This window comes from Alosa alosa, chromosome 14, assembly GCF_017589495.1.
Source record: "Alosa alosa isolate M-15738 ecotype Scorff River chromosome 14, AALO_Geno_1.1, whole genome shotgun sequence".
In the NCBI taxonomy this organism is placed as follows: domain Eukaryota; kingdom Metazoa; phylum Chordata; class Actinopteri; order Clupeiformes; family Clupeidae; genus Alosa; species Alosa alosa.
The window spans coordinates 29,707,434-29,734,995 of NC_063202.1; the positions used below are offsets into that span (position 1 = coordinate 29,707,434).

At 45.7% G+C, this 27,562-nt stretch overlaps 1 protein-coding gene across 1 annotated transcript in view; it reads right to left on the minus strand.

Moving 5' to 3' along the window:
• Window positions 1–5,486: 5,486 nt before the first annotated feature.
• zfhx3b (zinc finger homeobox 3b) overlaps window positions 5,487–27,562 on the minus strand; it is a 260,599-nt gene continuing 238,523 nt past the window's right edge. Inside the window, 5 exon segments of the mRNA XM_048263350.1 lie at window positions 5,487–12,470; window positions 12,583–18,078; window positions 18,277–18,400; window positions 23,210–23,410; window positions 24,068–24,249. Of these exon segments, the coding sequence (XP_048119307.1) occupies window positions 10,738–12,470; window positions 12,583–18,078; window positions 18,277–18,400; window positions 23,210–23,410; window positions 24,068–24,249 (7,736 nt within the window). The 3' untranslated portion in view covers window positions 5,487–10,737.

Below are 27,562 nucleotides of genomic sequence, written 5' to 3' on the forward strand. Positions count from 1 at the left end.
CCCCTACCCCAGCCGCCTTCCACCTCCACCTCCACCTCCACCTGTCCTCCACCTCCACCCGTCCTCCGCCTTCAACTGTATCCCGGCCCACCCGCTTCCCCTCCTCTCCCTTCCCCTCCCCTGCCCCTGTGCCTGCCCCCAGTGTTCTATCAGCCACAACCCCCCACCTTTACTGTACAGCAGACCCATAGAAGAAATGCACACACTCTAGTAGGCACGCAAGCATGCTGACCTAAACAGAGGAGCAGTCAGAGAAGGAGGAAGAGAAACACTAAAGAAAAAGAAAGTGAGACAAGAGGAGGGAGATATGGTGAGTTAAAAAAGAAAAAAAATCAGATAACACGTTGCCCAGGTTTGAAACAAAAGCTTTGCTATGCAACACTGAGAGTCAGATTTATTTGGGTTATTCTGTCGGTTTATTCCCCTTTAAAACCTACTGTCTGAGGCCTCGCGCTCTCTCTCCCCTTCTCACTGGCCTGCTCCCTCCACCATCTCTCACTGTTCAACTGCTTTAGCAGGCCCCATTCACAAAGGATGATCTGAGAAGCACATTTACACAAGTGTACCAGCAGATGGGAGGACTTGTGCATGGTCTAATCATTACCATCTTTGCATATGAGGAGAAAAATGCAACATAATGAAGTGAAATGATCCACTCTCTCACAGCCCCATATACCTCCACTCCCATAAATCTTTAAAGTTTAAAAAAATTAAGTTAAAAAAAAACTTGTACATTCGCCCGCCCAAGTAAAAAACAGATTCAAAAGTATCTGCATGACATTAGTTTAAGGTTTCAGAGATGACACCTGTAGAAAAATAGGGAGAGGAAAAAAGAAGCAAAACTTTGAGGTGATGTAAAATGATCCTTGTGATTTCTGTTGAAATGATTTATTGGGTATAGAGGGGAAAGGGGGGCAGAGAGGGAAAGAGAGGGCAGAAAAGGAGAAAGGGAGAAAGACAACCGCATTCCCAGCACATATTCAACTCATTATGAGGGAGAGGGGGGAGCCGATCGCTCAATTATTGGCTGCCGTCACAGGCTAATATTCCTGCCTGTCAGGCTTGATTTTAGCTTCGTTTTGCTCGGACTCCTTGTGATGGACCTCATTTCCTGTTAACCAGAACCAGAAGGTCCTGTGAAAACTGCGACACCTGATCCGGTGTCCAGGAGACGGGAAATGCTTCGCCAAAGGCCCACAGCCGGCCAAGACACCGCCTCCCCCAAACCCACAGTCAAGGCACTCTGATCTCGGCCAGGGGGTGGGTGGGTGTGTGGGGGGGGTTCCTACAAAGGATATGAAAGGATGAGCAAGTTCTAACTATGCCAAAGACCAATCAACTGGGTTAAAGAGGCTTATCGGCAACAATGTGTTTTCAGTTGTTTTCAAAGGACAGAGGTTAATAAAACACTATAGTACTACATTGATATCAGAGAGTAAATGATCAGTAAAGGTGTATGGATGTGCTCATGTGGATGTTTGTCTCTGAGATTCCTACCACATGCCCCTGTATCATACAGTTCTGTTTCGACAATTGAGTGTTAGGGTATCGCTGCCACAAATCCTATCTTCCTCCATCATTTGTTGTATGAGGTGAATGACAGATGTATGAATTCTTGAACTTCACAGCTATGCCATATCTTCCGTCACGTCTATCAGCCTCTCTCTACCCTGTCTTTTTGAAATGAGGCCTCCACCCTTTATTCCAAAAAGGAGCTCGTCTTTCCTATTTAAATCTTTTCCTCATTCACTCCCTCTCTCTCTCCAATCCCTCTCACCCATCATTTCTCCTGACAGATGAGATTGAATTAGTTTGACCTGTCCTCGCAACTCAAGCGTAATTTGGCTTTGACATTGATAGGGGAGGAAGACACAGTGGCACGGGCTGGAGGTGCAGTGAACGTGGAGGGAGGAAAGGGGAATATGCTCGCCGTGCATAGCAATGAGCTCCCACCCTCCTATATACAGTAGAGATATACATATATATGGTATGTATGGATATATATAAAACACACCTTTACTTTGTGGCTGATGTCATTCCAGCACGGCATTGTCTTTCAAATACTATCCTACATACTGTATATTGTATGTGTGTAGAGTCGCCTTTACAAACACAGCCTCTAAATCACAAACCACAAATATGTGGCAACTGTCTTCCATGTCAGGGCTCACCCAGTCCCCAAACAACCAAACATGTGCAACAAAACAAAAGGGGAGACACTGCAAATTTATGTTAGAGCACTAAATCTTTGGGAGCACGAGGGGGGGGGGAACATGTTGGGCAGATGTCTGCATGCTGGGGTTGCTCTAGTTCCGTGGTCTCGTGAGTTCTGAGGAGAAGTGTTTATGTGACACAAGTGCTGTCTCCAGTCAAGCCTGACTGTCAGCAGGATGGACGGAGCAATGCACTGTGGGACGGGAGTCCGCGCTGGGGTGGGTGGGTCTGCGGCTTCCACCCCCCTCCAGTCTCTGCTCCTTGTTTGTTCGTTGTGGTAACAAGTTGCAGTGCTGATCGGCCATTAAAAGGTAATGCTTCCCAGTTCGCACAATGCCCATGATTACAGGGTCTTGCTCCATGCGTGCTCGTGCCTTTTGTAGTCTCCTTGACTTTAAGCTGTCAAACAGCTACCCCCCCTCCATCCCCTCCACAAAAAAAAATCCACAAACGTTGGAATAGGATCTCCAAAGCTTAGAGGAGGCCACAAGAGTCCTTGGGGAGGTATAACAAGCCTGGTGCCGTCAACATGTCCTCACCACCCGTCTATAGCTGGCCCGTCAGAGGAGCTACACAACATAAGTTATGTCAGCTCGACTAAAGCAGACTATGAATGCAGATGGCATTAGAGAACAGAGCTCTATGGGATGAACTCAGAGCCAATTGTTTTGAGCGCTGTGGATTGGTTTGTGGGGGTGAAAGACAAGGGAAGATGAGATGACACTCATCAACCAGACAGAGTAAGTGGTTTGGAGGATGAAAATGAGATATGGACCCCTCAGTATGGGTAAGGTGGACCCTTCACCTCCAGGTCAGGAGAGCTTGGGGGTGGGGGTGGGGGTGGGGCACTCCTCGCCCATGGCTAGCAACACACTCAGGCGCTAACTTAATTTCACACTTTATGGCTCGAGCCGGCGCTGGTACAATGCGACGCCTGAGTGTGGGTGCCATCTGGTACAGGGCTGGGGAGGAGGAAGCGGCCTGGCTTTTCACACTGATCCGATTAGGGCGCTTTTAATTCATTCGGGATGTATCGTTGCGTGTTAATTGGCTCAGCATGGTCGGCCAATCTGGCTCCCTGCTTGCGCTAGGACAGCCCCGGCCTCCAGATCCCTCGCCGAGCCGGTGGGGGGTACGGTTTGAAAAGGGGTGGGAGTGAAGAGGTCCTTCACTCCCATGGAACCCCTTAACCCCTCTTCCCAGAACCTTGCCGTTTACTGGGGAAGGCGGGCCGGTGCACAGGGATCCACTCACAAAAGAGCTCCACCAGCTCTAAAACAATACGGTCCCTAAAGGCAAAGCATATTAAAAACAGGCGGCCTGATGAACCCCTGCTTGGGAAATGTGAGCTGAGAGACATGCTGAAAACCATATTTTCAGACACCAGTTGGGGTATCTATCCACTGATCATCACTGCATGTGTTGTCATTCAGCACTTTCAAGGGGTATAATTTTTCTCTCACGCCATGGACAAATGACATCCCTTTAAGTGTACCAGTAAAAAGTAGAGAATTAAAGGCTGAACTTAGAGCATCTAAAAATACATGTGGCTTTAGAGTCCACCGGGTCTGCCCTTCACTCATGAAAATGAACTTTCTGAAACTATGGGTCAAAATGCAAAAAATGGCATTCAAAAAATCACTGCAATTCCCGCCCAGACATGATATTAAAAGACTGTGGACACTGAAGGATATGCATGGGGGACGTAACACCCGCGCTCAACCTCGCTTCCTTCATAATGAAGTAAAAAGCGGTTCAATCAAAATGTTCAGACAGAGAGTGAAGCTTAGTAAAGGTCACAAGGCAGTAATAATAGCGCACTGCTTTATTAAAGGAAACATCAAAAGGCAAGTTAGTGCCCTTGCGGTTCCCCCTGCTTCTGACTTTGGTTAGCTGGGGAAGAGAGGCCCCTCCGTTCACCCCCTCCTGTTATTTCAGTTTTGTTTTTCAAAAGAGCATCTCATTTCATACCGAGTCTTCCTGCATTAGAATCAAACCAATATGGTGCGACTGTGTCACATTCCTATGTGCAAAAGTCTCGGTTAGTCCTCAATGGTGCATTATGGCCAGTTGCTGCTTTCATCTCTGAGGAGGACAAACTGTGAATGAACATTCATGTCATTTAAAACCAAATGGTCAATTCAAAGAAATGCAACATGTGAAATAATATCATGCTACTTTCCTTGCAACAGTTATTTTTTTTTAGCTTTTTTCTCTAAAATATACAAACAAATCATAATCTTTACCCCCTGAAATCTGCATAGTCATTTACAGTAATCACACAAAAAGCCATTCATGGGAGAGTGGCACAGTTGGGCAGGATTCCATAATGGCTTCATCTGTGTTGGATCTGTCTGGTTATGTCTTGCCAGTGGCAATGAGGTGTGATGCGTGGTAGGTGAGGGAGAAAGTGCTGGCCTGGAGATTAGGCTACTTGTGAGCTTTAGTGGGGCCTTTAAGTTGGGCTGACTTCTGTGTAATGAGGCCTGCCCACAAGAACAGTCAATTTGGTTCACATTCCGGCTTCTAGCTAACAATACAGACAGCCACAAAAACACATACATATTCATAGGCATGTGTGCACACTAACACACACACACTCTACACTTCCTCTCCTCTGTCACACACACAGACTCACATACATTTTAGGGAGGAAGGAATTATCTCCTCTTGATTTACACTTGGCTTTGAATTAGAGCACAATGCTAATGAACATTACGCTTGATCCTTCTCTGAAGTCAAAAGGAATTAGTGAACTGTGGCCTTGAGAGGAAACTTCACTTGCAGTCATATTTGTCTTCAGCCTTTATCATGTTGAATTAGCTGCAAACAGCCACTTCTAATTAAACATTATATCACATTTGTTACCTAACATGTTTTAATTAGTCTTGTCCATCAATCTGGCCTGCAAGGCCATTACATGTGACTGCAGTAGGAGGGATGCTGCATGCAAGAGCCAAAAAAATTTGGAGGTGGCCGAGGGGACCTATTCCCTCATGCTTATCATGCATTAATTAGTGATTTGGAATGAGACATAATTATTATTCTAAAATTGAAGTGCGCATAACAAATTAATGTCTCCTGATTATGTGATTGTGTGCAATGCATAATAGCGTGGTTTTAATTAATGTGAAAATGCAATAATAAAAGTCTTTCACAAATGCTTAACTTCCAAATCAGCAGCTGATTTGCCAATGTGATGTAACAGTGAGATGTGGAGCGGTTGTGAGAACAGACTCCTCTCAGACTCAAAGGAGAGACAGACACTCAAAGGCATTTTATGCTCATAATTTTTAATGTATCACAATGAGCAAGAAACATACTTGATGAAATATTTTCAAAGGAGTATATTCAATTACCATCTACAATCAACTTAACTAGGACAACAAGGTTTTGTGACAAAAGTTTTCTTTAAAAGTCTGACGTTCCACGTGGTGTATGTCTGTTAGTCTCCATGTAATTTGGTACAGTTTGGAAATCTTCATATAATTACAGTAACAAAAAAGCTAACAAGACTACAGTATAGAAAAGACATCAAGAACAACATTTTTGGTTTAACTTGCTCTTTTTTGTACATTGCAAGGCTGTTTTTTCTACCCTCGGGTGGGCTACCTGGAGCCACTGAGCCTTGTCTGTCAGGCTCGTAGGAGGAATAACTGAAAAAAAAAATTAAAAGAGTAAAATAAAGGATTAAAAACAGAGAAAATAAAGTAACATTGTGGCACCAGGAGTCACAAAGGGAACAGGGAGCTCCAGTAACAGTTCATCTTTGAAATTGGAGCACATGGTTTGGTTGTTTGTTAGTTTGGTTGTTAATTTTGGTTGTTTCGCTTGTTTGTGTATGTGTTCAACTGCTTCTTCAGGAATGACAGCCTAGAAAAAAAACACCCTCCCAACCCCATTGCGTTTTTGAATTGTCTTTCGATGGATGTGAGAAGGATGAGATCGTCCGGCTCCGTGACACGTGGGTGTGGGTCAGTCCGCCCCCTCTGCCCACGAAACGGAGCACCATTCGGCAATCAGTGAGCCAAGCAAAGGGGGAAATGGAACAGGTAGCAACAACGTGGATGAGGGGTGAGGTGGGGAGGGAAAAAAGAAGCAAGTGTCACTATCCATCCTGTTCAGAAGTGCGTAAAATGTCCATCAAAGCAGAAGCAGAGTCAGGGTAGAGAGGGAGACACAGAGAGAAACAAGGTGGGGGGCAAGGGCGGGGTGTGTGTGTGTGGGTGTCAGGGGTGGGGATGGGGAAGGGGAGCGCGGGCGGCTCGAGTCACTGGGGTCCAGCGCTATAACCGAGATCTTTTCTCTCTCCTCCTCCTCCTCCTCACTCTTCACTAGATGCTCACTGCTCCAAAGTCCGTCCCCACTGGGGACTAGTCAGTGATCAAATAAGGTCTCGGTGCTCCCAGAGCCGCCGCAGCCCCCCCTGCTTGCCTTTGGCTCCCCTGCCCCAGTTTGGTGTTCCCACAGCCTTCTCACACATCTCCAAAGTTTCCCAGAGTTCAAATCTTCTTTTTGTCCTTCTTTGTCATTTTTGAACAAAAAAAGTCGATGTCTTCTTTTTAAATATATCTATATCTGTATACATGTTTTTTTTTTCACAGTGGGCAAAAGGATGACCTCTACAGCAAAACCTGTCTTTTACGATCTCTGTAAAATGTCCACAAAAATCAAGTATCCCAATGTGAGTAGACGCATCTCAGCCATGTGATGTGTCGTGCACAATAAATATACACTGGTAAGGGGGCACAGACACAACCGTTTCCATTTTTTTTTGTTCAACTGCATTACGCTTTGGCCACATTCATACAATGAATCAGACTAAAAACTGCTCAGTGCTTCAGTATCGCCACTCTCTGCCTTTTCTAATTATTGTTACTTTAATATCTGATTCATCTAAATCTTCAACAAACTTACTGAAGATCCAGGTATGCAGTTCTGTATGATTTGGTTTGAAATTAAAGTAAAAAAAAAAAAGTATAAAAATGCAAACTGATGCTGGCTCTTATGACACAGACATACACGCGCATACATACAGTACACACACACACACACACACACACTCTAACACAGTCCATGCTGGCTAAATTGATTGTGAAGACATAACTTTGTCTCTCACAAGAGAGCCCAGAGACAAACAAAACAAAAAAAGACTTTGGAAAGAGGAGATCAGTGTTGAAAAGACAAGCAGACATAGGAATATTATTACACCATAAAGTGGCCAGGTCTTAAAGATAAAAAAGCGATTCAAATTTAAAGCTGGTGTTAAACATTAATTTATATGAGGAAAGAAATCATACACAGAAAAATAAAATAACATACAAATAGTTGAAATATATGAAAATAATAACAATAATAATAACAATAATAATAATAATAAATGTCTTACATTATTTGAAACCAAAATAGAGCAAAAGCATTCAAAAATAATCTGTACAACATCAGAATTCTAAAAAATAATCATATGAACAATATTCTAGGTAACAGGACTTGAAAGGAGTGGCAAGCTTGCAGACCAAATCTACCCAATTTCAATAGCATGCGCAAGTATTAACACCAAATAACATTGCTCTGCGAGACGCAACACTTTAGACACACTTCTGAGATTGCAGCAATGTATTAATTAGTCCAAATACACTTGCTATACACTTGTGGCCAAGAGCAGTAATTCACAAATTTAAATATTCGTTTTGGTGAAGAAATTAAAAGATTTTTATAAAAGGTTTTGCTTTTCTGAGATAGGAGGCTAGGATGATTTCTGTAAAGCATATTCTTTTCCATTGCTATTGAAGTTGGAGTGAATGACCTCTTTGGACATAAAGGCATTAAAACACCTTTTCACCATCCCATATAAAACAAGGGACATCTTCAAAGAGACTCCTGCCTTTGTCAGTCTTATAATGCTTTGGAATGAAGATGTCCCTTGGTAACCTGTAATCCACAATTCATGCATGGAAATGGCTTAACACCCTGCAGAAACCTGGGGCAAGTCCCTGCTTGATATCCCAGGTGGGGAGGCCGCCACTCCAGACTTGCTAAACAGCCTTTATTTCCTTCTGAGTCTTGTAATAAATTGATAGGCATGATGACACTAAACTGGTGAGACACATGTCTGTACCACATGTATTATGTACATTTTTGGTAACCACTATTACTTGATCTCATTCAAGTGAGCAACAACCTTTGCTGGTCACTGGGGGTCTCCTAACACCGGACCATAACTTCAAACGAGGGAGCTGAGTGGCAATGTTAGCAACCCACGATGGTAAATTTACACAACAGCTTACAGTCATCTTAGAAATGAGATAAAATAGAATAGTATCCAAATAAAAAGGAAAGAAATAGAATCAGTCCTTGCTTAAGAGAAAACAAACTCAACAAATGCAGATGTGGTATTTGGAATGCACTATTCTTTACAAACGTTAGAGATCATTGGCTTTAAACATTGGTCTGTTTGGGAAAAAAAGGAAAACAAAATCAGCCAAAATGTCCTTTGGAACATATATTCACAGTCTTCAAAGTTCCGTTTTTGCAAGAAGAAAAAGGAGGGAAAAAGATGTTGCAGAGGCAGGGAAATGGTTTATTGTTTGTCTTTTCGTTAAAGCTTAGCCAAAAAGCAAAATGAGCATGCATCTAGGTATTCTTCTTCTCAAAATCTACATTAGCAGCAAAACATATGTCCTCGAAGACCAGACCTTATACATTTTCTTTAAAAACAAACAGCAATAACAAAAAAAATGTGTGACAGGAAACAAATAGAGAGCTTTTTAAACCTCTATGTTAGAAACTGCAATGGCTCTGTAACGGTGCTACTCCACAATGCAAGGACAAGGGCCCTTTTTTGGTTTTTGGTATTCTTGGTATTTTACGTAAAAAAAGCCACCTGTCTGCTTGCAAAGAAGCAAAAACGGCAACTCTGATGCGTACTCCTTTATTTTAAAACTTTGTTTTCTTTCCTTTAAAAACAGCATCAAATTCTCAAGTATAAAGAAGCCTCTTTTCTCATCTTTATGCACCAATGGTGAAAGTGTTTAGTCTTTGGATTTTCTTTTTGTTTTTAAAGCGTGAGAATTATTATTATTATTATTATTTTTCATTTTAATATATGACATAAAAAAATCAATAAAATAAAGCCGTAAACAGACTGCAGCCACACTTTGAAAAACAAACATCTGCTTTGTAGTGCACAAGGAGTAGTAACCATCTCCATATCTACCAAAGCAAGGCTTTAAAATGAAAAAGGGATGGGACGGAGATAGAGAAAAAAGGGAGAAAAGGGAGAGGGGCGTCGGACAGTGGTAAGTGCACGAAGGTAACACAAAAATAATTGAAATTTTTCAACACCTCAGATTTCTTTTTCGTTTTTTGGTTGGAATCACACCAACCCAAAAGAAGACAGACAAAAACCCTTGAGAGGAAAGGAGAACCTGCCTTGTCAGTTATTGGCAGTTGGGTGAACGTTAGCCAGGAAGGCAAGGATAAGACAGAAATAAAGTATAGATCAGTTACTGCTCCTTAATCTAGTCTATCGGAATGACCAAGACAACATCAAATGAAGCGCCTTAAAGTTGGACAATACAAAAGCTAAATGTACACAAAGATTTTTCAGTCTACCATACTGTTTAAATTCATTTCCAATGCAACAATCTACTTAACACCAAAAATGTTTATATCTATCATAAATACAGAAAGTTTTTTTCTTAAAAAAATCTTTTTATCCCCACCAACAAGTCTGCAATGCTTTTTCGTGTCTGGGTGATGAGGGAGTGCTAATTTCCCATGTGAAAGATTTTCAAATGTTTAAAACCAGCCATTCAGCTATTCTTTTTGAATGCCCAGAAAGCTATGCTTTCACTTTACTTTTGAATACTTTCTGCCAGTAAAAATAAAGTTTAGGATACATAAATGTTAGGAAAACAACAGAAAGAAAGAGAAAGTAATGAATTTCTGTAACAGAAAAACAAATTGTGAGCTGTTGACCTGAGAATAAAATAGACATTACATCATTCGTTTTACTTAAGCAAGCCATTGGTATTTGAACGCTTAGATCACAAGAAACTGTAAGACTATTCTCCCATACAGTACCCACTGGCTGACTGTGCTATTATATGGAAATACTTCTGCAAACAAGGGACAGCTTGTTAAATTGTACTTTGTTATCAAGGATTAGGGGCCATTTAAACAACTTTGAGGCAGTCCATTGCTATACAGCATTCCTCTATCATAAGCCAAAACTTAACTGCAGTGATCTTCTCTATTCATTTATATATGTATATATATATTTGAGTTGAAATAAACAAAAACCAGCATGTTGATATGGGAAAACAATCCACTAACATTTACATTTTTGGTTACAAGCTTTGGAATTGCAGTTAGTCTTTACACATCTTTTTTGAAATTGGTTTGTATACTTTTAAACATATTTTAACATCGCTTCTTTTTTTGTCTTGTTTTTTTTCTTTTGTGTTTTTCTTTTTTTTGTCTTTTACATTTTTTAAATACTGTCCATCATTGAAAGCTCTTTTACAATCTGATGGAGTCTGTTCCTACACTAGCAAGATTACTACTACTACAACTACTACTGTCTTTGAGACAGCTGGGCTGAGTCTCCTCGGCTGTTCGGCCCAGTCTGTCAGCTGACTTCTGACTGCTGTCAGAGTCCGACTCGTCAGTAAAGACGTCTGTTGGTATCGAGGTCTGAACCCCTGAGGTGCTCAATGAACTTGAGGTAACCGTTGAAGGTGAGGATACTGGAGGAAAAGATGACAGCGTCGAAGGAGTGGCATTGGGCTTTCCAGCTAAAGCTCTGGAGAATGGGGCCTGGGGCCAGGGTTTGCCTGCAGCAGTGGTGCTGAGTGGGGCAGCCGCAGAGGAGGAAAAGGAGGAGCACGAGGATGAAGAGGCAGAAGAGGACGGCATGGTGGCTGATGACGTTGGCGGGGGAGTTGGGGTGCTGTGTGGATGAGTGGCAGACTGCGAGGTAGATGCGGTGTTAGGATCGGGGAAGCAGGCTGAAGAGTGAGGTAATAAACTAGTAGCGTGCTCTTTGGCATTTCTGGCTGATCGCTTGATTGTTCTGTGTTTGTGCAAGGCCGACTCCAGGTGTTGACTGAGCGCTTTGTCCCCCTCTAGCGTAGTGTCGCAGGCCAGGCAGTCGTAACGACTGCTGTCTACTCCACTTGCGCCGCTGGGGACACGAAGCAACATGTCTTGCAAGTTTGCCACAGACTGACCGAAAAAGCAGATCGACTTCAGGTGGCTGATGGCCGCTTCCTCCTTGCTGAAGACAGCTTGACACTTACGGCATGCCAGCCGGTACTGCGCTTTGGGGACGATGTACTTGTCAAGAAGGGGGTCCGCACCTTTGCCATCCATCTCGTGCTGCTCTGTGGGTAGGTTATTGTGAGAGGAAGAGGAAGAGTTATCAATGGGGGGAGTGCCTTTTTGTTCCTCTGATTTCACTGGATCTTTGGCAGTTTCTTTGCGGTCCCCCGAGGACTGGGTGGGAACTGGAGTTTGACTCGCTTTGGGTTGCTGGATCTGTTGAAGCTGCCGCTGCTGCTGCTGCAATGCCTCTTGCAGGCTCTGCTGATATTGCTGGTAATGCTGGAGCAGGGACCCTGGGGAAAGCCCCATCAGAGCCTGGGATAAAGCTGGGTTGTAGGGGAAAAGGCTCTCCATGCCATACATCGGCTGCAGATATCCTCCTTGGAGAGCGCTGGGCATTTGAGGGGCATAATATGGGGAGAAGCCAGGCATGAAATAGGGTAGGAACTGACTGGTAAGCAGAGCTGTAGGGTCAGATGCCAAGGCTGCCTGAAGAGCTTGAAGCTGGGCAGGGTCTATCACATACTCCATTCCAGGAGTGGGCATCGAGGTGGCAGGAACAGCTGTGTCTGGTTTCTCTTTCTTGGCGCTGGCAGCTGAGGTGGTGGGCGCTGGAGTTCCCCCCATCGATGAGGGCGTAGCAGACTTCTCGACCTTCTCCTTCGACTTTTCCTTCTCCCTGGATCTTTCAGTATCACGCTCTTTAGGGTGTTCAGCCCGGGACCCTGGCTGTGGGGCTGCAGATGTGGATGTTGAAGTAGATGTGGGACTTGAGTGGGCAACAGAAGTGCTGGCTTGAGCCAGACTTGGTGAGGCCAAAGAGGAGGAGGATGGAGGCTTGTTGGGCAAACCAGATGTGGGGAGACTGGGTGAGGGGACACTGGCACCAGGCATGTTCAGGAGGTTTGGAGGTTTAGGAGGAGTTAAAGCTAGAAGAGATTGGTACAAAGAGACACAAAAATACATGTTAACATTTTATTGCATTTATGTTTTAAAATGCAAAGTGTGTTTCTTATGTGCGTAAAGTCATGATTGACATACCTGTGTTTGATGAGTTAAAGCTTGGTAAGGAAGGGCTGCTGACTCCTGGCAGCAAAACAGGGGGTATCCCCTGTAGATTTGGGTAAGCTGACTGAAGGTTCAAGGCTTGCAGGGCAGGGCTGTCAAACATGCCCTGTTGCTGCATTGCTTGCTGTTGAGCAAGGCCCAATACCTCATTGGCTTTCTTTATGCGATCCATTTCTTGCTGGGCCATCAGCTGACGAACTGTGGCTGGGTCAAAGTACTCTTTCTCCTTATCAAGCTGGCTCCCAATGGTTTCCTTCACCTTAGCAATATGCTGCTGGGAGAAGATGTGGTCTCGAACTGAAAGACGAGCACTGTACTTGACACCACAAAGTGTACACTCTGTCTTTGGGCCCTCATAGGATGTCTGGTTGATGCCAAAGTGTTTCGCCATGCTGAGCTTGGCCTTTTTCTCCTTGGCACGAGCATTTTGGAACCAAACCTGCACCACTCTCTTTGGAAGTCCAATGTCATTGCCTAGTACCTCACACTCCAGCATGGTAGGGGTCCTGTAGTCATTGAAGCAGGACTTAAGCACTTTCAGCTGGAGGTTGGTCATCTGTGTCCGGAAGCGCTTTTGGCCAGGCCTGTCTCCGCTGTCAATGCTCTTACTTCCAGAGGCTCCAGGGCTGGGCGAACAGGGGTCAGCCATACTCGAGGTCTCACTGTAATCAATAATGTTTTCATTCTCGTAATCTTTAGCATAATAACTTGTTGCAGGGCTAACAAGCCCTGAGGACATCTGGTCCTCATTCTCAAGGGAGGGTGCAGTCCCCCCAGACTTGGACAGAATATCACTGCTGTTGTGGCCGTGCTTTGTATCAGCACTGTCATTGTCAGCATTGGCTTCATCACCAGTGGTGGTGTCAGTGATGGCCGTGTTCACAGAGGAACAGTCATCATTGTCCAGTTTGCTTGGGTCAAAGCTCATGTTCACAGAGGACATCGTTGGGCTTTCAAAGTCCTCCATTCCCTCAACTTTAATAGATGTGGGGCTCATTAGGGCCCTTGGGGAAAAATCCAAGTTTTTTACAGGTGACAAAGAAGAACACTGGCCATCATTGTTGTTGGAGGAGACCATCTGCGAATAGTTTGAGATATCCAAAGGGTCCATCTTCAACTGCAGTCCCTCGTGGTCGGGCAACATGTTAGACAGGGCCAGGTTATAGCCAGCACGCTTAGCTTCATGCCAGTGGCGTGAGCGAATGTGGGCCTCCAAGGCAGTCTTGGCTTTGAACAGGGCACGGCAGAAGGGGCAGCGGCGGTGGGCTTGAGCTGGCCCCACAGCCCTGAACTGCCCTTTCCTTTCTCTGGCTCGAGTGTTCTGGAACCATACCTGCACTACCCTCTTCTTGAGACCAACCTCGTGGGCAATGTGATCAAGCATCTTGCGGGTTGGGTTAGAGTCCAACAGATATTTTTGGTAGAGAATCTCCAGCTGCTCAGGGGTAATTGTCGTTCTTAAGCGCTTGTCTCTCTGAGGCTCTTCACCGCTGTTGGTGCTGTCATTCTCTCCTGGACTGGTGCCCGCTTTCTCCTCCAACTTCCTCTTCAGGGAATTCATGGTTGAGGTTGGTGTTGAGGGAGAAGTGGCTGAGCTGCTTGGAATTTGAGGCATGGCCCCAGAGAGAAGCTGGCTTGCCAGCAGAGGGTTGCTTGGATCAAAGAGCATGAAAGACATATCCATGGGGCGATCTAAAAATTGAGGATGGATAAATTGGTTTTGGACAGTGAGGAAATGAAGCTGCTGGTGCTCTTGCCAGTGCTCGAATGAAGGGAAAGCCAGCTTGCATTGCTCACACTGGTATGGGATCATCTGCTGAGCAAGCTGTTGTTGTGAAGCAGTGGACAGATGAGGATTTAGTGTCATGTGAGAGCTCTGAGAGATCGCCTGGCTAGACTGAGAGGCTGATGGACCACTCTGTGGTTGTTGCTGGGATATGGAGGGAGATGACCGCTTAGAGTTCTTTGGAGCCATCAGGGGCTTTTCTTCTCTAGAGTGGTGTCTCGGCTGTGGTGTTTCAGACCTGTGGAGGTTCTCTTGTTTCAGAATTGGCTGGATGTCCCGGTGATCTAGGGAGGTTTCAGCTGAGTGCTTGGGCTTCTCGTCAAAAGAGTTGGATGTGTTTGCTGTGGTGGCCTCTTCCTTCTCTGAGGATGTCATGTGGGAGAAGGCAGAGGTGGATGGGGGTAGAGGGCAGAGGCTTGAGGATGTAGGCATTGGAGTGTGGCCTGAAGACCCAGACAGGGTGTAATACTCATGAGAAAGGTCAAGTGAATCTTCATTTTGACTGTCTTCCTGGCCTTCCTCATCTTCGTCTTTGTAACAGAGTTTCTTTTGGTGCTTGATGAGGTCAAATATGCGTTGAAACACCAGGCTGCATTTCTTGCACTGGTAGTTTAGGTTGTTGGTACGAATGTAACGGTCATTAGACAACTCACGTCTTTCGCCGTCCTTTCCTCCGTCTCCCTGGTTCTCATAGTTCTTGCGAGCCTTCTGTCGAGCATTCTGGAACCACACTACAATGACTCGTGTAGGCAGACTTAGCAGGTTAGACAGCTGCTCAAACTCATCATCTTTAGGGTAGGCATTGGCATCAAAGAAGTCTTGTAATACCCTAAGCTGGTAGTCTGTGAACCTTGTCCTTGAGGACCTCTTGCTTCCAAAGCTCTCCATTTTATGAGGCTCAGGTGAAGGTGGTTTAGAGTCAATTTTTATATCCTCTAGTGTAGTGATGGGAGGGTTGTTGAAATTGTATGGCGAGTCTTTGTTGCGCTGGCGTTCTTTAAAGAGGGTGTTACGGAACCAATGCTTGATCACTTTCTGGGGAAGCCCTGACTTGTCTGCCATCTCCTTGATTTGGTCCTCGTTGGGAGAATTGTTTATGTCAAAATACTGCCTGAGGACCCTGAGTTGATCATCTGTAATGCGTGTGCGTGGTCTCTTGTTCTGCTGCTGCTGCAGCATGGCCGGTGTGAGCTGCTGTTGATAAAGCTGAGCAAGATCAGAGGCCAATCCTGGCTCTACAGACGACAGCTGACCTTGCATCTGGGAAGGCAGGGACTGCAGGGACATGGGCTGCATCATGAGTGGGGAGAAGAGAGGCAGGTCCATTGACATGGGAATCTGAGCCATGGTAACTGAGGGCTGTGGAGGTGGGACAGTTGAGGGAGTGAGAGCAGGGGAAGAGACGGGGATATTTGGTGTCGGTGCTCTCTGTGGAGGAGGCTGAGGGGGTGGTGGAGGGGGAGGCGGAGGAGGTGGTGGGGGTGGAGGAGCAGTCTCAGGGGTTGGAGGTCTCATTGGGTAAAGCTTATCATACTGCTCTCGGTATTCCTTGGCAAACCTCTCAAGTGACCTGAATGGGAAGAAGGACTGATGGATGTGCTCTTGATGACTTTTCAGAATCAGTATGTTGGAGAAGAGCTTGCCACATGCCTCACATTCCAACTTCTCCAGTCCTTCGATAGGATCCACAACTCGGCTAATAGTTTGTGGTCCAGTTGAACCTGCTGATGGAGTTCCTGTTGGCTTTTTCTGTGCCTTTTGTTTGTTTTCATTGTACTGAATCACCAGCTCAAATCCAAAATTTTCTAAAAGAGCTTTGGTTGCATTTCCTCGAGCATCTGAGGCAATTCTAGGAGGAGGAAAGCCAGGATCGTGGTTTACAGTAACTGCAACAGGCTGAGTGTCTTTCTTTTCCTTGGATTTAATGTTTTCATTTGTATCTTTAGGGGTCTGGTCCTCTGTTTTTTCATTAATTTCCTTTTCCCTCGGCAGGTCCCTCTCTTTCTCATTTGGATGAACAGACGGCTTTGGTTTCTTGTCAACTTGGTGTGAGAGCGAGGCACTCTGCTGGAGCAGAGCCATTTGGCTTGAAGCCTGAGAGTGGGCTTGGTGCTGTTGTTGCAAGTGATGGTGCATTAACTGCTGCTGAAGACAGCTCTGCTGGGCCTGCTGGACCGAATTTTTCTGTTCTTCCAACATGGCTGCCGTAGAGCTACTCAGACCCAGAGAGGAGCTGAGACTCATCTCTGGGTTCAGCTGGAATTCAGCCCCGGGTATGTAAAAGGGGAAGAGCAGCTGCTGTTGCTGCAGTGGGAGAAGAGCGTCTGTTGTCATGGGGAAGTGCTGCAGAAGCGGATTGAAGAGCTGAGACTGGATGAGTGCAGCTTGCTGCTGGAGCTCCTGTTGAAGCTGAGCCTGGGCTTGGGCTTGGGCCTGGGCCAACTGTTGCTGCTGGAGCTGTTGCTGGTGGCCCCGGGCGGACAGCATGTCGGCAAACTTCTTCTTTTTCATGTCGTGGTTTTCAGAGGGAGATTGATGGCTGGCTGAGTTCCCCAAGCTGTCGGTGTTGTGTGAATGGCTCAGGTGGTTGCCTCCCAGCATGCTCTGCACCGTCTGACCGCCTGCTGAAGAGCAGCTGCTGTTGCTGGAAATGGATGTGGAGTTGGAGGTTGGAATTGGGCTGGGTGTAGAAGTGCTAATGGTGTTGGAGGCCCCTCCACTTAGTCCAGAACTTGCAGAGGTGGGAATTCCACCTGCTGCCTCCAGCTTGGCTGCACGGGCTTTAGTCTGATGGAGGACAGACCGCATGTGTATCTCCAGGGTGGAGCTCTGACTGTATGCCACATTGCAAGTGCTACACTTGAAAGGTTTGTTGTCAGGGCTGCTTGTGGGCTCTGGCTGACCAGCAGTGGACTCTTGTAGGGCCCGCTTCACCTTGTGCAGGTGTGAGACAGAGTTGTAATGTACAAGCAGGATATTTTTCTGTGTAAAGGACTCTTTGCAGACTGTGCACTTGAAAGGCCGAGAGGGATCTAGGAACTTCTCCATGGTGAAGTTGGGACCCTTCCTGAAGGGCAGGGCTCTCTTGGGCTCTGATCCCGAATCCTCTTGCAGAGAACCTGAATCGCTGCCAGTAGGACTCTGCTTTTCTTCTGGATCACTCTCCTCGCCGTCCTTGTCATCTTCTGCCAGAATGCCTTGGTCATCACCAAGAGAGGGATCACCCATGGCCATTAGATCTCCGTTCATTAGTAACCCACCGTACAGCTGCTGGACATCAGCCTCGCTCAGTTCCAGGTGACTAGTTTCCAGGTGCTTCTTGAGTGCCTGTAGGGTTCTGAAGCTTCGCTGGCACAGGCAACACATAGTGGCAGCTCTGATGACGTGGTACTGGGAGTGAAGCTGTAGCTTCTCCACCGTCTTGAAAGCCAAGCTGCACTGGTTGCAGCGGTACTTGTAGACATGTCGGTCTGAGACAGGCAGCTGAGGCCTCTTGTTGTGGACTTCATTGAAGTGCATCTGGAGAGAACTGGAGGACTTAAAGACCTGGTTACAGCCTTTCTTCCAGCACAGGAAACCAGTTGCATCCTCTCGTCCAGACTGGTGTTCCTCCAGAGGCGACTTGCGAGTTTCAGTCATTTCTGCAGACAAAGTAACTTTTTCAGGGTCAGCATCCAAGGTTTCTGTAAATTGAAAAGAAGAACAGCACAATGTTTTTAAACTATAAATATATAGTTTTTGGTTAAACATTAATTATATGTCTCTGTATATCTCAGCACAAAACTAGAGCTTGACAACACAATTCATAGGCAATTTATTAATACCAGTATGTAACTAGCAACAGAAAAAGATACAACTACTGTTGATAAGAAAATACGAACCTGTCTGTTTCTTAATGTCATCACTGCCAGTGTTGGCTGAGGACTGGGGGGTGCTTTGTGCCTCCCTTTCCGGACTGGGGACTGGTATGAACATGCTTGCTGGCAACACTTCTGTAGTTGCCACCTGGAAAATAACACACAGGGTGTGCTCCTTGTTAATTGCACGTCCACTTTCACAGTTCCTCTTTTATAGGTAGGTAGGAGATCTCAGATACTTGCAATGATGCATACAAAATACAAGTGTCAGGGCATGCTGAATAACAAACTACAGCTTCATAATTACATTTAACACCAAAGACAAAAAAGAGACATAACAGCATATAAAATGGATGTAACGAAAATAGTCATATAGATTGAGATCACACTGCCTAGCACAGACACACAACCATGCATACTGTACCTGCACTCATACAGAAATGAATCATATTATTTCTACTTTCTTTGCTTCACTTAAGAGTTAGCACTTTGATCACTGCTGGTGTTTTGTCATGTGCCTGGAAAGTTCTGCTGCAGCCAATTAGTAGGATGGGTAGAAAAGGCCCACCTTAGCCAAGTGTAAAGCTCATTAGGTTGCCTAATTAAATCATTTTCCCTCCTTGTAAAAAGTGCATTCCATTTCAATAGATGAGAGCACTGAGCAGAGATGCCAGTCTGTTGCATAGCATATACTGATCTCCTTCTGACTGTGCAATGTTCATACACCTCACCAACAACAAGATTGTAGCAACTGACAAATAATTTATAAAATGTATTTGCATATTTGTACTTCTGAATGTGTGAACAAATGAACGATACTGTGAATGGTAAAAAAATGCATTTGCATGTGCTTCTTTACTCTAGTTCAATCTTTCTTGCAGTATTTTTAATTAGACCATTTCAAGAAGCAATGAATATTGATTAAAAAGGGCAGAAGTGCAGCCAGGTTTCCTGTGCTCTCAAAAGGTTGAAGTCAATCATGTGTGAATGACAGGAGCTTTCCCTCTATCCTGGCAACCCCCCACCTCATGTGTACTCCTATGTTCCTCTGAGCTCCTCAATCTCTCCCTCTCTCTCTTTCTCTCTTAGAAGAAAAAAACCCACAACAATTCATCAAATGCACTCATTAAGCGGCCCCTATTTAACAATAATCAGTGATTGAGATTGGAAGAGTCTTTGCAAGATGAGGCACTGCCGGCTTCACCTTCTTTCAATTAACTCCCCAAACAGAATAATCATCTTCACTCCCCACACAGCATTTCAATTCAAAGACCCCACAAGCTCCTGCCCTTTCTATTCCTCCATCTTTCTCCTTCTCCTTCCCTTTCTCCCTTTTACTGGAATACTCTTGTGCCTAAACTGCCTGAAGCATCAGAGCCAATCATTTGAATATCCTTCGATCGCCCACCACCACCTTCAACCTAATGTAAAATACTAAGCCATACTGAAATCTGATTGTGTGTGAGGGAGATCAAAATAAGATAAGGTGTTGCCTCAATACATATGTCTGACATTTGAAATAACACATGCATATCTTACTCTGTACTGCTTTAGTCTCTCTCATAATTCCTGATTTTGACTTTGAAACTCTGAAGTGTACCACATGAATACCTTTAGATAATCCTCAAACCTTTAAATAAACCTCAAATGGTCATAATAACCAGGAACACATCTGCAAGACTGTGCCTAACAAACAGCTGTATTGCTAGTGTTATGGTTCAGTGTTTGGATCAGTGGCCTGGAGTCAGAGTCTTTTTAAATATCAGCTAGGAGCACTGTTCTCTACATGTACAGCAGAGAAAAGGTCTCCAAGCAAAGCACGCTCCAGAATGATTTTGTCAGCCTCAGAAGCACCCTGAGAGGACTGCAATTCCTCCATGCCACAGCCAGTCACTACTATTGGGGGTTAAGTGGATGAGACAGGATTTTCTTGTCCATCAGCGTGCAATTAGTTTAATTAGAAATACACAGAAATAAATTTCATATTCATATCATTTTTTTTACAACCTTTCACAATCTCCTCCAAAGTAGAAGCAGAAAATTAGTATGACCAGCTTGGCGAGTTACAAAAACAAATCACGGCAGTGATTTACATTACAAAGTGGACTGTTTCTAGACAACTGCTTCATTAGGCAACGAGAAGCAAGCACTAAGAGTATCCCAAGGTCACTTTTAATTTGGACCGGCTAATTGGCAAACATAGCTCCAAATGGCTATCATCTAGCCAGACTCAGAATTAATGAAGCACAATTATTTTCATTACCTCTATCTTAGACAGACAGAAAATGAGACATAGTGGTAGCAGAGAGAGACAGAAAGAGAGAGAGAGAAGGAGAAAGAGAGAGAGAGAAAGAGAGAGAGAGTGAGAGAGAGAGAGAGTAGGACACAGAGATTGAGGAAGGATGTGCATTTATATCTAAAGTGTGCATCTTTATGCATAGTCTGCAAGAAATAAAAGTCACCTATTGTGGAATTCATTAGGGATCACCGGCAGGACAAGTAAGAGGGGTATGGTACCTATCAAATCTGTTCCGTGTATCGGAGGCAGAAAAAACATAGGTGCCAGCTTTAATGTGCATTACATTAAGTATGTCTCTGTCCCACTCCTCTTGAAGATACTCTGCACATTATCATCTCTATAAAAGAAAATATACGACTGGCTCCACAGCTAATGTGCTAGCAGGGACAGAGAGATGGCCTCACTGGAGTTAGGGACACCATTACCCTAAGGGATAGGCCAGTAAGCCATTCAGCGCTTACGTTCAAAAAATAACAAACATTTTCCTCCTTATCCCTAGAACTGGTTAGCAATAGTGAAACAAGAGCTACAGTTTTCATAGACGGCCTCCTCTGACTGACTTGAAATCAAGTAAATTCTCTCTGGGGGGTGGTGGTGTGTGTGTGGGGGGGTGAGGCATGTGGGATGAAAAAGGGCCCCAATACCGAGGGATTTTAGTAATGAAGTCAGGCGACTTAAAGAGGGATGATGTAAGTGTTACTTCTTAATATGAAAGAATGTCCCCCTCCGACATGTCTTGACAACGATGAGAATATTTCCCGCTCCTCTTTGAATGCACTCTTCATTCCCAGTGTTAATCAGTCTGGGAGAGGCACTTCACAGACTACATCTCTGGAGCTTTTTTTTTTTTTTTTTTTTTTTAAATAACTTTTCTTACATTTTTACTGATGCAACCCCAATCCCCACAGTGCATTCCCATGCTGAGACAACACGTCACTGAGACACACTGAAGCTTTGAGGACCTCCAGGATTGAGTGTAATGGGCGAGGGAGGGGGGCAAATTCAGGATGGTGCTTTTCTCTCTCTCTCTCTCTCCTCCCTCAAGCTCTTAGCCTTACGGCAATATGGCTCTCGAAAGTCACTTGAGACCTCAGGTTGGCAAGTTAGATTAAAAAATAGTGAATAATAATATTTGCATTGCCTCGACTTGCATGTCATTAACAGAGGGGGAGAGAGAAAAAAAGATCCACTCATTAAATTTCTATTCATCTGTGTCACAATTACCTGAATATATTAATAATAAAAGCCTTTGTTTTGAATAGCACTGGAGTGATCACAACCACACAGAGAATGTCAAAGCACACCAGAGAGGAATGAAAGGGGAGAGAGAGAGGAGCTGTCCGTGGGGCGAACAGCAGAATCACCCATTAGGGTTTTTTCCTTCTCTCTTTCTCTCTGCTGCATGTTCTTTCACTTCCTCAATCGCCTGTGATAACATAATGAAACGGGGAAAAGGCTCATTGGCAGTGGGCATGTCAAGACAATGCCTGAGTCGAGGATCACTACAGAATCAACCCCCCTCAGTCGCCCCACCCCATAATATCTGACTTCAAGTGAGTCAACAGGACGCCCAGGGGCCATTTCACAATTAACAGTTTCCTTTGTGTTTTGATTAAGCCTCAAATGTCATCAATTAGAGAGAAGGAGACGGGAGAGACAACCTTCATTACGCTCAGGAGGAGTGAGTAAGAGTGTGGGAGGGAGGGAGAGAGAGAGACAGAGAGAGAGAGAATGAAAAAGAGAGGAAGAGAAAGAAAGAGAGAGAGAGAGAGAGAGAGAGAGAGAGAGAGAGAGAGAGAGAGAGAGAGTGAGTGACTCATCCCTGTGGAGTGAGCAAATAAGCTGTGCCATGTTGCACACTGGTCTTTGGCATGGCCACAACTGTGCCACATCCAACTGGGAGAAACAGCCTTGCGTGTAGTGCGCTGGCATATGGAGTCAGCATGGCTCGCATGAATAACTGAACACTCAATAGACCTTATTCTTCACATATCTCTCAATTAGCTGAAGACGACACAACTAAAAAGACACACTGACAGCACGAAAAGATGCTATTAACAGTGTGGGCTTCACGACAATAGCCAGAGTGCCGGGGCGCCAGACACTAAAGCCGGGAGCCGTGACATTTGCTCTGTCATTGTGTGACGCCTGAAAGCCCTGTGAGAGATGTCATGTAATCATGCCCTAGCACAGGTTTTTGTCTCCGCACCGGGAGGTCAAGAGCAAATGCTTTATATAATAATAACATCGAGCCCACAACCTACATGGTCTCGTAGGTGTAAAAACTGGGTTCAACACTTCAACAGATGGCAAAATTGGCAAGCGAGAGCATTCCAGTGAGAATTGAGAAAAGCCTGAAGGCCATTTACAGCATGCTCAGTGTAACAGATTTGTATGCTATGAGCAATGTCAACATATAAGCCATATGCTGTTGTATAATAAGTGAAAATAACTAAATACGTAAAAAAATATGGGTTGTGTAAGAATATGTGTCTGGCTCTCTGACCTAATGTTGGCTGCATGCAATGCTAATGGCAGAAGTTAAAGAATTTGTTAAAAACTTTTTTTTAGCAATAAATCCAAACACAAATAAACAAACAAACAGACATACACAACACACAAAAACTGATAGACAGAGATGCACATGTGCACACTCACAGTGGCAATGAGCTTGTCCACGCAGTCCGGCGCCACGCTATGCAGGTGTGTGAGGTGGAACTGCAGGTGGACCTTGTTGTTGAGCATGTCTTGGCAGAGCGGGCAGCGGAACATGGGCTGGACGGAGTGCTGCGTCATCACGTGCATCCTGAGCCGGTTCAGGTCAGTGTTGGTGAACTTGCAGTAGGGGCACTGGTACATCTGGAGCAGAAGGAGGAAGGGAGGGATACAGGGATGGATGGATGATGGATAGATGAAGACGGAGGAGTGTGATGAATTGATAAGAGGATGCAAAAGTGGAGGGAAGAGTGAATGACAGGGGAAGACAGAGACAGTTTGTTTAGAGAGAGAGTGATAGAGAAGAAAAGTGCAATCCACAGGGACGTGGGGACTCTTTCCTCTTTGGAGCAGATCTCGTCTGAACAGGGAACGGTGAGTAACCGTGAGTGGCAGAAAATCCTGGCCGGCACTTCAAAGGCCTCTCAGCTGTCAAATATTGTATTGATTTTCTACCTTTTTGCGCAATTAGCGATGCAAGTGTGGAAAAAAGGAGAAAATAATCTTCAGATGAAAACACACTGTTTGCATAATGCAAGAGAGAGTCCAGATTTACTGAACTTCAGAAAATGCTGAAGAGTTTTTTTTTAACCTCAGCAGTAATTAATTTTCCAGGATGAGGCTTTCATAACACACCCTGGCAATACAGGTGAAGGCCAATGCCAGAGACTAGACTGACGCACAAATCAACATGTTTAAATGGGGTCTGGCAACACTGAGTGACTTATTCATCCCTGACGGTGCAGAGTAGCGTCAGACTCTACGTGCCTATGACCAGTGCTAATGGCGACCTCCTCTCACCTGCTCCCCAGCACTCTTGTCGGCCGTCCTGGGACGCTTGGAGGACAGGGGGCTCTCAGCAGCCCCGGACCTCGAGGACGGGCGCTTGGAGGGAGCCGGGGACTCCGACTGCTCCCTCTCTGACTGGCTGGATGTGGCCACGGATGAGGCGGCTGCTGCTGCTGCTGCTGCTGCTGCTGCTGCTGCTCACACAAACACACACAGAGAGAGAAAACACACTCAGTCAAGACAGGGCAGGGCCAGAGATACTCTAAAGACCACACTAATCAATCAATACAAAGGCTGGATAAAGGGCTTACGCATGTCTTTCCCTAGCGGTGACAGAGGCATATTTAACAGAGTTTGGGGAAGGGGAGCTTGGAAGAGGAGATGGGGCCCTCCTGCGCAAACTGCCACCACCGTTTCCGAGTCCCCTCCCCTGCCAACCGAGGAGACAGGCAGTCAGAGTGCCGTGACGGGCTGTCTCTGCCGATGTTGGATGGTTAAGGACATCAGACACCAGCAGAGACGTCTAATCAAAACGTTAGTTTGCCACGTCAGGTTGCTCTGGCTTCTGCTTGGCATCAGCGTTTGAAGCGGGAGCTTTCGTGGAGGAATCCAGGGGACTTGTGAGGAGGCCATCATACCCATGACATGTCTGATCAGACAACACTTATCTAAAAGAGGCCCATCACTCCAAAGCCTGTGCTTCAGCCCTGACCCTATTTTCTTTTCAGACTTAAAAGGAATATGTACATTTATTTATATAATTACATGACACAAGAAGTTATTCAAGCATGCTTAATTTAAATTCAGATATGCTTCAACATATATTCTTTTTGTCCGTAGTCCTGCAACTGATAAACATTATGACAGGAAAGAAAAGGCAGCATGAACTGGCGAGTAAAAATGAGCAAACGCACCCATGGAGCCAGCGCTTCACCAGGAGCCCATTTTACTCCGCTCCCAGCAATTAAAAGCAGGTGAGATTGTGAGCCCTTTGATTCCGGGGGCTGTGTGAGACCGAGCCAGCTGAGGCGAGCGCTGTGATTTGGCTGGGGCCACGCAGGACAGGGGAGCTTTGGAGGAGCTGCCGGCGCAGGATCCCCTGAAATCCTGCTGCTATTGCTGACCTGCAGCTTGACCCTGCGCAGGTCAATCCGTGCGCTCTTTGTGCCTGCCCCCCCGCCAGCGAGCACCAGCGCTGCCCACAACTTAATTGGAATTCTGTAACCAGCTAATCTGCCTGCAAGAGGTCTCTCAGGTTGGGGCCGTGCAGAATGTTCCCGGGGTTTGGAGGGAGAGACCAATATCTGCCTATCCTCTGGTCTGTTTCCTATCTGTATCGGTCTCATTCTCACCATATGCAACACTAGACCATTCCTTTAACTGGGTATGATGTCTCCGTAAGGCAAATTGAGATACCATTCAGTAGGTCAGTCTCAGGTTTAAAGTTGTAAATTGTAAAGTTTTTGTGGGCCCAGTAAGGTGCTATTACACATACTAGATGAACATTGCTTTGAATAGAACTATTCACTGAATGGCCACTTGGAAATACGTGATGGAAAGTAAATGGAAAGCAGGAACATGTGTAGCATGTAAGATGCTTATCTCAAGGCCAGTAATTGCTAGTATAGAATTACACAAAAAAATCACCTTACGAGTAACTCAAGGAGAGGAGTGAAGACATCACACATTATCCATTAGTTCACATAAGGTAAAATTGCTGTTCATACACTGCTGACAAAGGCAGTGTATGTAGGAGGTACAGAGAGAGCCGGGGAATTGTCAGGTGCCCCGCACACATCTTAGAAAGGAATCCCCCCTTTGTGATAATCACTGGCACTGCCGCCGCTGCCGTCTCAAATGTGCTCCGCTAGCTGGCAGAACATTTCACACGGCTAATCCCCCCTAATGCCACCTGCACCAGGCTTCACAATGCGCTCGCCGCGCCATCCCCACTGCGTCCAGCCAAACAACGGCCCGCTCCATGCCTGCCTATCAGGGCGCATTGACCACCCAGTCTATTTAGAAAGCCAGAGAGAGGGAGGGATGGAGGGAGAGAGAGAGAAAGAGTAAGAGATAGACAGAGAAGAAGAAAACAAAAACGAAACAGAAGGCTTGATGCCTGGCTAACCAGTGTGCATCGGCTAGAGAGAGTCAGAGAGAGAGAGAGAGAGAGAGAGAGAGAGAGAGAGAGAGTAGGAGATATACAGAGAGGAAGAAGCACTAAACTAAACAGAAGGGCGAAAGAGAGAGAGAGAGAGAGTAGGAGATATACAGAGAGGAAGAAGCACTAAACTAAACAGAAGCGGCGAGCAGAAAGGCATAGCAGCCGAGTAAAAATACTCAGTTAAGCCAACGCTCGTAAAGGAGCTAAATCCACCCGGAGCCAGAGCTGGGGGGTGAGCCGTGCAGCCCCCCGACCGGCGCTCCGCCAGCGGAAAGAATTCACTGTGAAACTCAAGAAGGACCCACTGCCAGCCGAGCCCTTAACGAGGACATAAAGAGTTAAATTTGGCCTGATTCGTACAGTCCTGCAAGGGCAAATTGAGAGCAGGGGTAGTGAGTGTGTGAGGTTTGTGTGTGTGTGAGTTTGTGTGAATGTTCCTGTGTGTGTGTGTGTGTGTGTGTGTGTGTGTGTGTGTATGTGTGTGTGTGTGTGTGTAGAGAGAGGGGGGCGAGAGGCTTGGGCAGAGGGGGTCAGGTTAAGCAGGGCTGACCATCCCACTGCTCTAGACATTAAAATGTCACCTCCAATCAGGATGGAGGCAGCTGAGCTGATTGCCCAGTGGGTGGGTGGCTGGCTGGGTGGAGGTGGTGGAGGTGGTGGCGGTGGGGCTGGGGGCCTGAGCTCTGTGCTTTGGTTGGGAGCAGCTTGCTAGATCTCACGGAAACTCCGGGATCAGCTGGCCAAGCCCAATTAGGCTCCAGTCAGGGCCAATCCCATTACACATCTCCACCAATAAACAAAGGAAATGTTAAACAAAGGAACCTCCCATTCTATCACATTAACCTCTCTGACTGTCCTGGCCACTTCCTCTACCACCGCTGCACTTAGCCTCCTCCGCCAGGTAGCAGCGCTGCCCGCCTCCAGGAGACCGGTTCTTCCTTTCCACTGCTCCCCCCACAGTCTCCTTCACAATCTGCCTCTCTATCTCTCCCTTTCTCTTTCTCCACCCTCCTCCTTTTGGGCTGGAAGGAGGACCTCATGACTTTCCCCGACATGTGCTATTTGTTCTATGGCCACCTCTGCCAATGCCTTTTAGACTTAACTGCTTGTCTGCCCTAAGATCTTGGACATGTCTGTATCTGCTCAAAGACAGGGGTGCAAATCCTCTCTCTCTCTTCCTTTCCCCTACACACACACACACACACACACACACACACACACACACACAGACTCCCATAAAACTGCACATATGTGGACAGGTTGGGCAGCCATTTGAAAGCAGACAAACAGCTGGAACGAACGTGGCGACGGCGGCTGCAGAAGGGGAAGTGTGCAGGCCTGGG